Source organism: Acanthochromis polyacanthus, chromosome 20 (assembly GCF_021347895.1).
Source record: "Acanthochromis polyacanthus isolate Apoly-LR-REF ecotype Palm Island chromosome 20, KAUST_Apoly_ChrSc, whole genome shotgun sequence".
Taxonomy (NCBI): Eukaryota; Metazoa; Chordata; class Actinopteri; family Pomacentridae; genus Acanthochromis; species Acanthochromis polyacanthus.
Window position 1 is genome coordinate 14,481,100 of NC_067132.1, and position 17,574 is coordinate 14,498,673.

At 40.6% G+C, this 17,574-nt stretch overlaps 1 protein-coding gene across 1 annotated transcript; it reads left to right on the forward strand.

The window, feature by feature from the left end:
• The first annotated feature begins 6,719 nt into the window (after positions 1-6,719).
• bco1 (beta-carotene oxygenase 1) lies at positions 6,720-12,197 on the forward strand. The gene is made up of 11 exons (XM_022201213.2): positions 6,720-7,074; positions 7,163-7,291; positions 7,389-7,518; positions 7,898-8,045; positions 8,129-8,279; positions 8,648-8,868; positions 9,028-9,285; positions 9,381-9,486; positions 9,744-9,838; positions 11,411-11,522; positions 11,696-12,197. Exons 1-11 carry the CDS (start codon positions 7,011-7,013, stop codon positions 11,848-11,850), a joined length of 1,569 nt encoding a protein of 522 aa, XP_022056905.1. The 5' UTR covers positions 6,720-7,010; the 3' UTR covers positions 11,851-12,197.
• The last annotated feature ends 5,377 nt before the right edge of the window (positions 12,198-17,574 follow it).

Genomic DNA, 17,574 nt, shown 5'->3' on the forward strand with positions numbered 1-17,574 from the left:
TCTCAGGATCTCCTACTATAAGCTCTGGAGTTGCTTTAGGTGAGGAAATTTCTCTCTCCCAGAGAAATTTTGGTCCAGTAAACCAGTTGGAAGTGATCACGTCTGCCACCCTGAGGCCTCTGGAGGCATGATCAGCCGGATTTTGATCAGTTTCAATGTAATCCCACTGAGCTACATCTGTCATGTCTCTGATTCTCTGAACTCTGTTGGCTACAAAAACGTGAAATCTACGGGCTTCATTAGCGATGTAGCCTAGAACTACTTTTGAATCAGTCCAAAAGTATTCCTGGTCGATCTTGAGTTCCAGCTCTTCTTTCAACATGCTGCTGACTGCTGCTGACACCACAGCGGCTGTTAGCTCAAGCCTTGGTATGGTTACAACTTTTGTGGGAGCGACTCTGGCCTTGCCGATGATTAATGAGCAATGAACTTTATCTTCACTCACCACTCGTATGTATGAACATTGACCGTATCCATAACTACTTGCATCTGAAAAATGATGCAACTCAACTCTTTGAGCTTTAGTTAGAGCTTCAGATGCAAAGCATCTTGGGATTTGGAGTTTTTGCAGACTCTTTAGATCATTCAGCCAATTCTTCCACTATGGGTGTAAGTCTTGGGGCAGCGGGTCATCCCATGCTATGCCCTTTTGACACATTCCTTGTAGCACTTTCTTTCCTAGGAGGAGAAATGGAGCAAGGAAGCCGAGGGGGTCAAACACAGATGCAACGGTTGAAAGGATTCCTCTCCGAGTTGCTGGTTTTTCCTCGAGGGATCCACTGAAACAGAAAATGTCGCTGCTCACATTCCACTTTACTCCCAACACAGTCTGCACAGGTAGATCGCCATGGCTGAGATTTACATCATGAACTCCACTTGCTCGTTCGCAGTCAGGAATGAACTCTAGGATTTCTCTGTTGTTGGAGATAAACTTGTGGAGATGCAGTTTCCCCTTTGCACACACAGTTTGTGTCTCTTTCACTAGTTTTTTAGCTTCATCTGCTGACTCTACACTGATGAGGCCATCATCAACATAAAAACTTTTCTTAATGAAGTTGGCTGCAGATGGATACTCTTTCTCATTCTCACTTGCTAAGAACTTCATACCATAGTTCGCGCACCCAGGGGACAATGCTGCCCCGAAAAGGTGAACCTTCATGCGATATTCCTTTGGCTCTGAATTGGTATCGCCCTGTTCCCACCAAAGAAAGCGCAAATAGTTTCTGTCCTCTCTGCTTACATGAAATCTATGAAACATTTTCTCCACATCACAGATAACTGCTACTGGATGTTTGCGAAATCTACAGAGAACCCCTGTCAGACTATTGGTGAGATCAGGTCCTGTCAGTAAGTGGTCGTTTAGAGCGGTGCCTTCATATTTGGCAGAACAATCAAACACAACTCTAATTTTTTCAGGCTTTCTCGGGTGATAAACCCCTTGATGTGGAATATACCACATATTTCCATCTTGTGGCACATCTTCAGCTCTCTCTGCTTCTCCACCTTCAATGACGCCTGCCATGAACTTAACATAGTCCTCTTTAAACTTTGGATTTCTCTCCAATTTCCTTTTCAGGTGCTTCAGTCGCACTAGAGCAAGTTGCTTATTTTCTGGTAGGTGTGGACGTGTTTTAAAAGGAAGTGGCATTTCTAGATGGCCATCTGAGTTCTGGTGTATTGTCTGGTTCAGGATTTGCATGAAGTGAATATCATCTTGTGATATAGTCTTTTCCCCATAATTTGTGTCTCTAAAGTCAGATTCGAGGACTCTGATGACAACAGCTGGTGTTAACGATGAAAGCTCTTTGACAGACACACGATGGCAGAGACCTGTCACTTCTGTTGACTTAATCTTTGGTGAGCTACCAACAATGCTCCATCCTAAGTCAGTCCTAATGGCATATGGCTCTTCATCACCACCAGTAATAACTTGTCGTGGCGCTAATGCTCTGCTACAGTCATAGCCTATTAAGAGTCCGACTTCACATTCTAACAACTCTGGTATCTCTTGTGCTATAACATTCAGATGTTTCCATCTCTGTGCTGTTGCAGCTGTGGGAATGTGTGAGCGTTCAAGTGGGATGAATTCTCTGGTGTATGCAGGTGGCAAGTTAACTAAGCTATGTGAGGAAAACCCTCTGACTCTAAGACCACGAACTCTGTCACTCTGAACGATGGAATCCTTTCTCATCAAAGTGGTAAGCTTTAACTTGACCGGCTCTAATCCTGCTCCCATCTTCTCACACACACCACTGTCTACAAAGGTAGTGCTACTCTGCGTATCTAACAAAGCGTATACTAATGTCTCTGTTTCAGGGCTTGTGACCGATGAGAGCCACACAGGCACTATCATGGATGTGCTCCCACCATCACCTTTGTCTACAGAGCAAGAGAGTGAAGTTGACATTTCTGCTGTCTGCACAACAGCACGAGGAGATGTCTCTGGAGCTGTGTTGCGATTCTCATGCATCGGTGTTGGATGGCGTTTCTTGCATATGTTACAGGTTGCTTTGTTTCTGCAGTCCTTTGAATTGTGTCCTTTCTTAAGACAGCCAAAACACAGATTTTTCTCCAGTATGAATCTTTTCTTTTCCTCTGATGTCTTAGTAGCGAATGTCTGGCATTTGTGGATGGAATGACTTTCACTACAGTACATGCATTTAACTGGGCTTGAAGAGGAATTAAATGGCATGTTAAACCTCTTTGATTCAATTGTATCTCTCATGCTGTTCACCACAACAGCTTGAGTTTTCATTACTGTGTTAGGTTTTTCAGATTCTTTTGTGTCTGTGACCAACACATTGGCTTTTGCCCGTTTCATGTCTCTGGAAGGCCTTTCTTCAGACAACTTCAAGGCACAAAGGGATGTTACAGGGTTGCAGGCCACATCTGCTTCATGAGCCAGAAACTTGGCAAACTCTTTGAAATTAGGATATTTCTGTGTGTCCTGCAGTTGCTTTGTTACATGACGGTTCCATCGAGAAGTCACCCAGTCTGGGAGTTTTTGGAGCATCCTCTGATTTTCTTCACAATCATTTAATACGTGAAGACCTTTAACGTGTGACATGGCATTGCTGCAAGCAGTCAGGAAATCGCTGTATTGTCGAAGTTTAACAGAATCTCGTGAACTAATCTTTGGCCAGTTATTCAGTTTTTCTCTGTATGCACGCTGGATCACAAAGGGATGACCGTAACGAGCATTCAGTGCTTCCCACGCTTGGCTGTAAGCTTCTTCATCCTTCCTGTAGAAGCTTCCTTCAAGCACTGACCGTGCTTCACCGCTGATGTACTTCTGAAGGTAAAACAGTCTGTCTGCTGGATTTGTACATTTTCGTTCTATGAGTGCTTTGAAACTAGCGCTCCACTCTATGAACTTCAGTGGGTCTCCTAAGAAGACCGAGGGCTCAGGCGCTGGGAGTCTGGTGAGTGCCATTGTGTCATGTAATACTTGTACTAAAGAAACTTCCTTTGTAGCATTGTCTGATTGTACATTATCATAGTTTGTAGTGTAATGTAACTGTTCATCTTTTATCTCTTTGTTATTAATCACAGGGGGACAACTCACTTCATCTATTCCAGGGATCTCACCTGAGCCTGCTTCAGAATAAGCTTTCATCCTAGCAGCGATCACTTGGAGATCTCGCTGATCTTCCAGTCTTTTGAGCTCTTGTTTTTGTGCAGCAATTGCCGACTCCATTTCCATTTCTGCTCTTTTTGCGGCCAGTTGTGCAACGCAGTCTATTCTTTTTGCTGTAATGCTTTGCTGTTCTGATGGACATTTTGACTGCTGACTACCAACAGATTTGGGGATTGAGCCACTAAATATTGACTGGGCATATTCTTTGTCAAGCATCATGTGCAATCTTGCATTTTCTGCCTTTGTATCAAAGTCATCTTGTCCCACTTCGCTCATGCGCACTTTAAGCAGTCCCATCACATCTGCAGTTACTGCTGAGCAGGAATCCATCTTACGTCTAATATCAGTAGAAGGTGCAGACTGTGCTCGAATATTTTCATATGCCTCTTTCACGTGGGCTTCTGACTCTTCAACATTGTCCATCAAGCAACACAAGTCCTTGTCAGAGCAATCGTTTCTGAGTGAGCGGCGTACTGCTCTAACCTGTTCCTTCCATTTGTCGTACAACATAACAAACTTCTTCTCCTTTTGAGAGACCTCTTGCTGTTTCAGCTCCAGCATTTTGGGAGTTAACTTTCTCTCTCGTGACGATTTACGAGGTTCAACTTTGGAGGAAGGCTGTGTTATTGATACCTTTTGAACGTGTATTTTTGCATGGATATCATCAATAAGTGACTCTAGTCTCTCTATTTCAGCTTCCTCAATCTGAGATTTTAACCTCTCATTTAGTCTAACCAACTCTGCCTGGAGTGACTCAACAGGTTCGCTAGGACCACCACACTGTGATTCTTCACTATGGATTGACATGGCAATGAAAGAAAAATGCTACTGCATTTAAACAAAATTACTGCTAGCATATGTTTGTAGCAACAGTTACTCTTATAAACCCTTTAGGTGCACTTCTAAAAATGCATTTATACTCTTAAGTCAAAAACCATAGAACATTCAAACTAAGGCGAACCGTAAACATTTGTGATTTCACACAAGATGCTCAAAACTTATCTCTTACAACCTTTACAAATGTTCATACAGTTGTAGGTTGATACTCTCAAATTAAATGATTATTGTAGAGTTGCTCTTATCTGCCAGAAGGCTGAAAACCATGCTAGTTGGAGCCAGGTAAGGATATATGAAGAGTTGTAGCATTCGCTGGACAGCCTGCTTTCTGCTGGCGAAGTTGCGGTAGTTCGCGGGCGACGTTGCCGTCCTCTCTCGCAGCAGCAAGCCGGGGTGAAGTCGCGGTGCTCCGGTAGCTGATGCCGCCGTGCTCTCTGTTTTTTCCAGCAGGTCGTGATGACAGTCAGGCTGTTTCTCTTTCTCTAGCCAGCCATGGTGAAGTCGCGATGATTCGGTGGTTGACGCCGCCGCTCTCTTTCTCTCTGTAGCAAGCCGTGATGAAGTCGGATGCTCCGGTGGTTAGCGCCGCCGTCCTCTCTCTCTCTGTAGCCGGCGGTCGTGATGACACCAACGCCGTCTCTCTTTCGCCAGCAAGCCGTGATGAAGTCAAGGTGCTCCGATGCTGAGCGCCTCCGTCTTCTCTCTCTCCAGTCGGCTCCTGGACGTTCCGGGCACGTGTAGTTTTAGCCGGCTTGCTCTAGCTTGCTAGCTTAGCAGTCTCCGAACATACGCAGCTCTCTCGTCGCTTAACACTTGGCCATGTTAGCGTCACGTTTTCACTATAACTACACGAGTTCCCAAATAAGGCCACGATTCATACTGATGTCCACTTCTTAATTTAATTCCATTCCTTCGACGACATATATTCCTCATACAGACACCGTGAAAACGTGTGCGCCTCTGGAACTGTTGTGTAGCTTGTCATGGTAGCTCTGACCTTGCTCTGAGAGCGCGGTTACCCACAATTCCTGACAACGCCAGGTACTCTTTGAAAATAAATATCCGCATGTTCACAAATTTCAAATTAAATTAAATCGTAAACAACAACAAACCTTTCAACACTGGAATATGAGTTAATTCCTTTTCAATGTGGAACTTCAACAGTTACAGCCACAGATAAGTCAGGGTGCCCATGCTGACCCTTGTGCACTGCTGAAAGACCAACAATGGGCATGTGGGGCATGTGAGCATCAGAACTGGACCACGGAGCAATGGATGAAGGTCTGATGAATCCCGTTTTCTTTTATATCACGTGGATGGCCAGGTGAGTGTGCATCGCTTATGATGAAGAATTTCTCTAGATCTCAATCCAATCGAGTATCTGTGGGATGTGCTGGACAAACAAATCCAATCCATGGAGCAAAACAGGACTTAAAGGATCTTGTGCTAACATCTTGGTGTCAGATACCACAGCACAGCTTTTAGGGGTCTGGTGGAGTCCATGCCCCAACATGTCAGAGCTGTTTTGGCAGCAAAAGGGGGACCAACACAATATCAGACTGGTGATCATAATGCGATGCATGATCAGTGTATATACTTACACAGGCTACATACTAGAATAGAAAACCTAAATTTAGATATTACTGTTGGTTTAAAAAAAAAATAGCCTTTTTTGTACCTCCCATGAAAACACTGTGATACATGTCAAAATTTCTTTCCTCTTCTTTTGTGTGTGTGGGTGTGTGTGTGTGTTTTCAGGAAGGTAATCAATGGAACATCATATAAAATTGCACTTATTATTTTTGATTGTGAAGAGGGATGTGGCGGCCTGAGACGGCATTTAACCTTGAGCTTATCTTTAACCTTTAACCTAAGTTCTAACCCTGAAATGTGATAGTAATAGCAAAGATATCCAATGAAAGGTCAGTTGCCTTTTATTGTCAACAATAATTCACTATTTGGAGGTTGTCACACATCTTCCACGAAAGAGTGTTTCTTAGAAAGTGATGTGTGAGTGTTTGATACTGCTGAAGAGTCAGCTAAGGTCTTAAAACAATTTCACTATCTGGGTAAATAAAACAGATAATATCTAGTTATGAACTCACTGAAGTCACTGAATAACAGACTAACTGTCTCACAATCAATCATACTCATGGATGATCAATAGAAATGGCAATGACAGATGAGAACTAAAAGCGATCACTTGTGTGATTCAAATATGTTATACTGCACTGTTTTATTTGAATACAAAAAAAATGAAGCAACAAGTCAGTGTCTGACTCCAGTTGAAGCTGTCAAATTGGATTTTTCATGCTGGAGGATATTTTTGCTGACAGGCAGGATTTCACTGAAATGTCGAGGTGACAATAATAGTTGCGCAAAAGATAAGATAATTCCTTCCACGCCAGCCCACATCCGTGCCTGGCCACTCCAAGCGAGAGGACTGCTTTAAAGGGAGTGGTTTGCAAAACAAGCGGACAGCATTGTTCACTCCGCTGACTCCGCGCGTACGTCGTCCTCTGATCTGGCACCAAGTATGTCTGCAGACCTCTGTAAGAACGCACAGGAGAGACCGGAGCCTGTCAAGGCAGAAGTCAAAGGTAAGTCGAGTTATACTCTATGAAATTACCAACAAATACATCTAATATAACTTTGCTGAACTGTTTTATGTGTTCTCTTTTTAAATAGGGAATATTCCCAGCTGGCTGCAAGGCACGCTTCTGCGCAATGGTCCGGGCATATTCTCTGTGGGGGACACCAGCTACGAGCACTGGTTTGATGGGATGTCCCTAATGAACGGCTTCACCTTTAAAAATGGTCGGTCTTTCCATTTTAACCCACGTTTGAACTACAAATACAGGAAATGTCAAATAAATAGAAAATAAGTAGACTTTTTACCAATTCTTCTATACAGGTGAAATGACCCACCAAAGCAGATTCCTTAGAAGTGACACCTATAAAGCTAATATGGAGGCAAAGAGGATAGTTGTGTCTGAAATGGGAACAATGGCCTATCCAGATCCAAGCAAGAATTTCATATCCAAGTAAGTTTTATTCACACCACATCCTCCTCCTCTTATTGTTGTTTCTCCTTCATAAAGCAAGCATAGTGGTCTTATTTTATTTTGGCATCGACTGCTTTTATGGTTGTCTACTTTTCCTTGTTTCTTCCCTGTAAAACTGCAAAAAAGAAAATGTATCTTGTGTAACATCAATGCACAAATGTAGTCTTACAGTTTTGCAAAATGACTAAGATGGAAAAGAGACTAAAATCTTTAGAATCTGTGGCATGAGAGAAATCAGACTGTTGTGTTGGACTGCTGTGGATTTGTCAGAGTACAAATGATGCACACATTTATATGGATGAGGAAATTAGGTTTCTTAATAGTATATATCTTTTTTTCTTCAAACTTTACTTTTCAGGGCAATTACCCTTTTAAATCACACAATACCTGACTTTACTGACAACGGTGCGAGCAATTTCATCAGATATGGAAGCGACTATTTTGCCACTTCTGAAACCAACTACATCCGCAAGATTGATCCAGAGACCCTGGAAAGTCAGGAGAAGGTAACACCGTCTGCTAGTATTTATCACTCAACCAAGTTTGTTTCAGAGCTTATTTCAGCTTTCCTGTGAACTGTTTCACACAGGTGGACTACACAAAGTACCTGCCGGTAAGCATGGTTACATCCCATCCACACTATGACAAGGACGGCAATACTTACAACATTGGAACTACAATAGCAGAGAAGGGCAAGACTAAATACGTGCTTTTCAGAGTCCCTGCTGTCTCACAGAAAGGTAGGTACATTGTCGTTATATCCTGCTCCACTTTGATGTAGAATGTTAAAATACGACATAAGAAGAAAGTGCAAATTGGGACAGGAAAAGCAGGTGATGAACAGTTACTGCAAGAATGTGTCTGCTTTTTTGAATCTCAACGCAGTACAGTTCATATCTTTATAGTCCAGTGTCATTGGATTACCAGACAATAGACAGTCTAATAAGAATATATTTCCACACTGAATTCTTAGCACACAATATGTAATACACATCCTTGCTGCATCATGCCTTGAAACTGTAAAGTAGCACAGGAACCTAGTTTAAATGTATCAAAAGGCAAATACATGCTAGCACCTTTATTATTGTTTCTTCATTTCAACTTTTAGGCAAATCCAAGGATGCTCTTGCGCTGAAGAGCGTGGAGACGATCTGCTCGCTTCCCTGCCGCTCCCTCCTCACACCAAGCTACTGCCACAGCTTCGGCCTAACTGACAACTACATCATCTTTATCGAGCAGCCTTTCAAGTTGGACATCCTTAAGATGGCCACTGCCTACATGAGGGGAGTCAACTGGGCGAGCTGCCTCAAGTTCTGCCCTGAGGAAAACGTAAGACGTCACTCGAGTTGTTGCATGTCAGTGCAGACAAGGGGAAAGGTCTGTGCCTGAGTGTGCCTGTGTTCTAGCAGGAAACCTGGGATGGGGGGCAGGGGTTGACTATAAATCTTTGACGTGTATTGTCTTTCTAAATGTTTGTTTCTTCATCAGACTTTGATCCACCTGATAGACAGAAAGACTGGCAAGTCAACTGAAATAAAGTACTACACCGGAGCAATGGTTGTCTACCATCACGTCAATGCTTTTGAGGACAACGGTCATGTCATTGTTGATGTCATCGCCTACAATGACACCAGCCTTTATGAAATGTTCTATGTGCGCAATCTGAAGAACAACACTGGGGTCAAGGACGCTGGCTACTCCACGCCAAGCTACAGAAGATTTGTCCTTCCCGTCTCGTCTGACAAGGTGGGGTTGAAAACAATTCAAATTAATTTCATCAGGTAATTTAAAGAAGACACTCCTCCAAGACTTGAGTTTTATGTTTTGACTGGGTTTTGCAGGGTGTTGCAGTTGGACAGAACATGGTGAACCTCAAATACACAACAGCCAGTGCTGTGAAGGAGAAAGAAGGCAAACTTGTGTGCCAAGCAGAGGTTCTCTGTGAAGGTAAAATCAATGCCACTCAATTAGACACTTCAAATTAAGTAACTAAGTAAATATTCTTTGACTAGCATTTCTTGTGTTATGTCTTGAGGAACATTTGCTTCATTCATGCAAGCACAAAAACGGTTTCTTGTTTTGCCTCACTTTCCAAGAGGCTTGAACTGAAAAAGTCTCTCGGATGCAAAGTGAAATGCTTTCAGGTCCTATTGCTTTCATGAAGTCTCCTAGAAGCATAAAGATTGTAACTGTCCTGCCATCAGGTTTGGAACTACCCAAAATCAATTATGACATCAATGGCAAGAAGCACCGGTTTGTCTACGGGAACTGTGTGGAGAAATCTGCACTGGCAAAACAGGTGACATTCCCTATTGTCTTTAATTTTGCTGTTGGGGAAAGTAAGTGGTGGGAACATCCGTCTTTGAGATATTAAATGCAGGATCCTTGGGAAATAGGTTGTTAAAAGCAGTATTGTTTTGCAGAGGTAGGAAATGGCCTATAGCACAGTTCCATACGTCAGAAGGCTTATGGAACAGCCATTTTTAAAGTGTCAATTTCCTATTGCCCTAACAAAGATCAAGTCCTTACATAACCCAGTTGGGTTCATCTGGGTAACAAGAACAATAGAAAGAAAACATCAAAGCACTGAACCACAAGGGTCAGCCACAGCCCAGAGGCACAATCTGCAAAGAGGAAGATACAAGAGGAAATAATGTGGTTTAAACAATTACATTGTTTTTGTTTTTATTAATCCCCACTTGACCTATAATTCCAAAAACAAAGAAAGTCTTTTCCTTGAATTTGAGTTGTTGTCGAATAAAGCTTTTACTTACTCCAAAACAAATGAATTAAAAAAACAGGACATGGAAATGAAATAACTTTAAGTAAATGTTACAATGATTCAATATTAAATCAACAAAGAAATGTTTTTTCTAACTGAAATGCTTCAATTTCCTTCATACCTTATTGAAAAAAAAAAAAAACACACTGCAAATAAAAGTGTTGAGGTCACCTTAAATTTTTATTGTATCAAAACAGACCTAGCTATGTCAGCTTTAATAAAAATCTGTATCACTGCCATGTGCATTTGTATCCCCCAGACTATTTATTTAAGGTTATTGCATGGATATATTATTGGATTTCTTGCGGGGTTTTTTAAAACTGAAATGGAGTGTACAAATGTGCTGACGTTGTGGCATTTTAACATCCTGAAAATGATATAATTTAGTCAGTCACGAGTCCAGATTACATCATTGCTGAGGTTTCCTTTGAGGAACATGGGCACGAGTCCCATCACTTATTCACTTACTTTTCAAATGAAAGATGAATGAATCTCATTTCAGCAGATCTTAGTTACTGTTGCCTTGTTTTGAACCATAAAAAACATGCTGCAGTAATAATGAATATTGATCTGACTTTATGACACTCATATACTGAAATAAACTGCTTAGAATTTGATTTATTGCGCTTCCCCTTTTACTGCAGCAGGGAGAAACAGGAACGTCATGTGCTCCAATGTGCTGAAAACCAATAATCTTAATAAAGAAGAGCTGTTTTTGCATATTACTGAAAGTATTTGCTTGATTCATAATATTGGATGCATGTGACATATCAAGCACATATGACTCCAGGATAGGCCTTCTGACAGCTCTACGTAAGTCTATTTAACAATTTTATAGCTCTATTCTAGGTATATTGTTTGCAGTTAAAACAAAGTTCTGCACGGGCAGTGATAAGGTATTTCTGCTAAGCGGAGTATAATTATGAATACATCAGTTAATAATTGTTTGTGGATACAGCTGAGACGACTTTGAAGGCTAGCTTTGTGTACTTTGTTGTGAGCTAGAAAAAATCCTGTGTGTGTCTGTGTTTCTTGTGCAGTCTGAAACAAACTTTTTATCACTTGTTCTAATCTATTAATTCGCTGCAGGTTGTCAAGTTTGACACCGAAACCAAGAACATGGTTTACTGGAATGAAGAAAACTGCTTGCCGTCAGAGGCAGTGTTCATCCCCAGACCAAATGGAGAGTCAGAGGATGATGGTAAGAATACTGTGTGGTGTGTGTGAATAATATATGATATATGAGAGATGTGCATGTGCTACTATAATTACATGCTTAAAGTCTATCAGTTATTGCCTGTGTCTGAAATCTGCATAGGTCAAACTTTTAATTGCATTTTGAAGTGAAAGTAACTGTTTTCTGTTCATTTATAGGTGTGGTCCTGGTAGCAGTAGTCAACCTTAACCCAGGCCAGTCCAGTTTCATGCTGATTCTTGATGGCAAAACATTCAAAGAAGTCGCTCGAGCAAATGTGAATGGCGAGCTCCACAAGGATGTGCACGGACTCTTCATCCCACATGAAAGTTAACCAGTTGTTTATATGTAAAATGCCTTTGGAAAACTCCTTTCAACTGCTATAGTCATTTAGTACATTTAGCACAAGTATTTAGCTGAGCTTTTAAAAAAAATGCACCTTTGAATAACAAGTTTTAGACAAAAGCATAATGAGGATTTATGTTGTTTTATTGACTAGCACATCTGTGTAAATTTATAGGGATTGTTTCAAAACATTTTTAAAATGTTGTTTAGACAGATTTAGCTTAATTGATTTCATGTGCATGAAAATGTCACCTAAGCAGAGGTAAATATTTGGTAGTTTATTATCACTGTTATTTCCACTTATGCTTATTCTTTTCATTAAAAAAACTAAACAAGTTCTGAGTTATGTTTTCACGTTTTAGTTTGACAGGTTTATAAAAGTAAATCTAACCAATCCAGGCATGCATTGTTTTCTAATCCATAAAGTACACATGTAGTGTCTATAAGAAGTTTTCACCCCCCTTGGATGTTTTTCTTTTTTGATGATGGTCAATATACTTTAATTTGGCTTTTTTGACTGGTCTTTACAAAAATAAAGACTCTCTCATGTGTAACTCACACAACTGAGGTCATCTGACTGCAATAAATGTGTCTCAAGTGACACCTGTATCTGAAAGCTCCAGTCACCATACCTACATCATACAGACAAAAGAACACTCCAAGCAACTCAAAGAAAACCTTTTTGAAAATAAAATTTGTCAAATGATGGATACAACAAAAAAAAATCCAAGTCACTGAATACTCCTTGGAGAGTACTTCTAAAGTCATCATTGAGAAATGGAAGAACTATGGCACATGCACAAAGAGCAGAGCGTCCTCAAAAACTGAGTGACCGAGCAAGAAACTGATTAGTTAGTAACTAGACGAGCCCTCAGTAGATGGCAGAACCATGCCCATGCATGATACTCTGTATCAATTTTGATCATCCTACGTATATCCCTTCCTATACAAATGATGCAATATGCAAGAAATGTGCTAAGTGACCCCTGTGACCTTGACCTTGATCTGCTGATCTCTAACTCTACAACTGAGCAGGGGACCTTAGACCGATCTTCAATGCCAAGTTTGATTATCCTGACTTCAGCACTTGCAGAGATATCTGAACGGACATACACACACACACGTACACACGTGGACAAAATTGTTGGTACCCCTCAGTTAAAGAAGGAAAAACCCACAATTCTCACTGAAATCACTTGAAACTCACAAAAGTAACAATAAATAAAAATTTATTGAAAATTAAATAATCAAAAACAGCCATTACTTTTGAATTGTTGATAAACATAATTATTTAAAAAAAAAAAACTAATGAAACAGGCCTGGACAAAAATGATGGTACCTCTATAAAAGATTGAAAACTATTTGACCAGAGTGACATGATTAACTCAGGTGTGTCATTTAATTGACATCACAGGTGTTTCCAAACTCATAATCAGTCAGTCTGCCTATTTAAAGGGAGACAAGTAGTCACCCTGCTGTTTGGTGAAAAGGTGTGTACCACACTGAACATGGACAACAGAAAGCGAAGGAGAGAATTGTCCCAGGACATCCGAAAAAAAATTATAGACAAACATCTTAAAGGTAAAGGCTATAAGACCATCTCTAAACAGCTTGAAGTTCCTGTGACAACAGTGGCTCATATTATTCAGAAGTTCAAGACCCACGGGACAGTAGCCAACCTCCCTGGACGTGGCCGCAAGAGGAAAATTGATGACAAATTGAAGAGACGGATCGTTGGAATTGTATCCAAAGAGCCCAGAGCAACCTCCAAAGAAATTAAAGGTGAACTCCAAGGCCAAGGTACATCAGTGTCAGATCGCACCATTCGTCGTTGTTTGAGCCAAAGTGGACTTCATGGGAGACGACCAAGGAGGACACCACTGCTGAAAAAAACTCATAAAAAAGCGAGACTGGAATTTGCAAAAATGCATGTTGACAAGCCACAAAGCTTCTGGGAGAATGTCCTTTGGACAGATGAGACCAAACTGGAGCTTTTTGGTAAGGCACATCAACTCTATGTTCATAGACTCAAAAACCAAGCGTACGAAGAAAAGAACACTGTCCCTACGGTGAAACATGGAGGAGGCTCAGTAATGTTTTGGGGCTGCTTTGCTGCATCTGGCACAGGGTGTCTTGAAAGTGTGCAAGGTACGATGAAATTTGAAGACTATCAAGGCATTCTGGAGAGAAATGTGCTGCCTAGTGTCAGAAAGCTTGGTCTCAGTCGCAGGTCATGGGTCTTCCAACAGGACAACGATCCAAAACACACAGCCAAAAACACCCAAGAATGGCTGAGAGAAAAGCGTTGGACTATTCTAAAGTGGCCTTCTATGAGCCCAGATCTGAATCCCATTGAACATATGTGGAAGGAGCTGAAACATGCCATTTGGAGAAGACACCCATCAAACCTGAGACAACTGGAGCTGTTTGCTCATGAGGAGTGGGCCAAAATACCTGTTGACAGCTGCAGAACGCTCATTGACAAATACAGAAATCGTTTAATTGCAGTGATTGCCTCAAAAGGTTGTGCAACAAAATATTAAGTTATGGGTACCATCATTTTTGTCCAGCCCTATTTCATTAGTTTGTTTTTTTAAATAATTATGTTAATCAACAATTCAAAAGTGATGGCTGATTTTGATTATTTAATTTTCAATAAATTTTTATTTATTGTTACTTTTGTGAGTTTCAAGTGATTTCAGTGAGAATTGTGGGTTTTTCCTTCTTTAACTGAGGGGTACCAACAATTTTGTCCACGTGTGTACATACCCAGCCAGCCAGATACCGAAAGCGAATGCAGTAACCCCGCTGACGTACATGTCAGGCGTGGTTAATTAAGGGAGGCTGTCAACACACCTTTGACTCCTGTGAATGAGTTAGAAGCTTCAGCTGCTGAGATGGAAGAAAATGCGCATTTAACAACATTATAAGGGAGGAGCAAATAGAAAGCCACAGGTTGTACTAAGTCTCAACTAGAGTTTGCCAGAAGGCATGTGTGAGTTTATGAAGTCAGTTGGAAGAAGGTTCTGCTCTGTGATGTGATAAGACCAAGACTGAGCTTAATGGCCATTAGACTGGTTACTGTATGTGGCAGTGGCAGACACCAAACCCAGCATGTTGTCGCAAACACACCACCCCCATCAATAAGCATGGTGGTGTCAGCATCATGATGAGATGCTTCTCAGCAGCAGACCCTGGAAGGCTTGTAAAAGTAGACGGTAAAATTAAATCAGCAAAGTATTGGGAAGTAGTGGAGGACAACCTAAAGGAGTTTGGAAGAGAACTGCAGCTTAAGGAAGGTTTAAAGTGACTGTGATTCAATACTGATAGCAACAAAAATGAAAAACGTCCAAGGAACATGAATACTTTTTTATAGGCACTGCAGATACACTTATCACCTGCTGGCCCTTATACAGGTATGTTCTCAGTCACTTAGTACTTTTGACTTCTAAGTAATCTAAGATATGTTAACTAAGGAACAAAGTCCACCCACTTGGCTATAGGTTTTTCAAAACAAGAACAACTGCTTTCTCATGTAAAAAGGAAGTTCAATGAGCTTCACTTGTAAGTCGTTCTGTTTTATTCGTTGCTTCACAGATTCCTTTGTCAGATTATCTATTGCAGAGGTGTCAAACTCAGTTCCTGGAGGGCCACTATCCTGCATGTTTTAGATGTTTCCCTCTTCCAACACACCTGATTCAAATAATCAGCTTATTATCAAGCTCAGCAGAAGCCTGATAACAACCTGATCATTTGAATCAGGTGTGTTGGAAGAGGGAAACATCTAAAACATGCAGGATAGTGGCCCTCCAGGAACGGATCTTGACACCCCTGATCTATTGTATAATGTAGACCTGCAGCATGATTGTAGTATCATGCAAATGGCACAAGTTTAATATTAGTCAGTACATTTTCAATATTGATTTTGAGTTTTAAAATGTACATGAACAATTAGATAATATGAAAATCAGATTATAAAAATAGCAGGACATAACAATAAATTATTGTATCATAATAATGTATCCTAATCAGCAGCTCTTTTGCAATTTGCCAACTTTTTCCTCAAGGTGAAAGCATATTCCAGTCCTTACCACTCTTGTTACTGTAACAGTAATGTGTATTTGTAAAATTCTTTTTTATGTGGTTTTGAAAAGTGCAGGTTAAAAATAAATCTTGTTTACCACCATCATTGAATGGGACACAATCTAGTCACCAATACAGGCATCGTCACAATATTTAGTACAAACAAGGGTTTCGAATTTTGTAATTTCCATCACACAGACCTAAACTCACAGCACAATGCATCACAATGACTTATACTGTCATGACCTATGGCACAGTTCCCCATGTGGCCTTTCTGTTGTTGAATACTGGGTCTTCATTTGACCACTTGGTGGAGACAGTGGCCTCTGCAACACATGCTTGCCTTGACACTGTCATGTTTCACCAGTAAAATTTATTTGGGCATTAGTGTGTTGTGCCCTCAAGGCTCTGACAACACAGTGACAGAACTTCATCAATGAACTTCCTAAATTACTAAAAATAACAACGTGGAGAAAACAACATGAGCACAGGTGCACTAGGTCACCTACACTACAACAGTACTGGTCATTAAATACACCCGACTCAATGTACACGCTATTCTTTAGCTGTAAATACACTGTAAGAAAATCCCCCTTCAACAAGACAGGTGAAACAAAATGATCAGCTGAAGTGACTGGATTCAAGAAAATAATTACATAGATAAATGCATGTGTAATACAGCATATTGCGCAAAGACATGTTCAGAGTGCATATCCACACATTTGACTGGTATAGCAAAACAAGGCAGTGTACAGTTATAGTATTAACAGGGGTGTCCATTCACATTTACCATTAAAAGGTTGACTGACAAATAATGGGGGAATTGGAAAATTCATTGGCAGTGTGTACAATTCTAGCAATGATAATTCTAACAGAAATCCAATCTATGGGAATACACACATATAATACGCAGCTTTAATGTACAACAATAACAACGCTAAAAATGATCCATTAGTGAGTGCTAGAAGTAGTGCAATTTGTCGAATCTCCAGTAGCAAATCATTTTTTCGTCACAGTATAACCACATACACCCACCATAAACCGCATACACACAAACTCACACACACACACACACACGCACACAGAGGATATCCAGGAAACAGTTTAATGTGGACACGTATTTCTCAGGACCCCTTGTACCTAAAAAGGAAACTCCTGCATCTTTTCCTGCCAAATATTTGACTGAAGACAATCTCATAAACACGGAAAGGGATGATTACATGAAGTCATCTATACTTAGAAGTAGAACTAAAGGGCATACGTATAGAAAGGGTTTTCAAAAATGTAATTCAGAAAACTGTGTGAATGCAAAAACTGCAAAAATAAATGTCATTCTCACAATGACTATTTTAAATTAATGGCATTTTGTGAGAAAAATGCTAAATTGCTTAATCAAAATCGTACCTCGTGTACATGTAAAGATCTAGAACAAAACCTTTACAATATTATGAATAGACGAAGGCCAGAGATGAAACATTAATGTAGTCGAGCTACCAGATTGCCTTGGCAGCAAAGTTTATAATGCTGCATTCCAGTAAGGAAACGTGCATTATCTAGTAGACATCCACACTGGCTGCTTGTGTTATAGTGGACACAAAATAGATGAGTGAATAATCACTACAACTCAGTG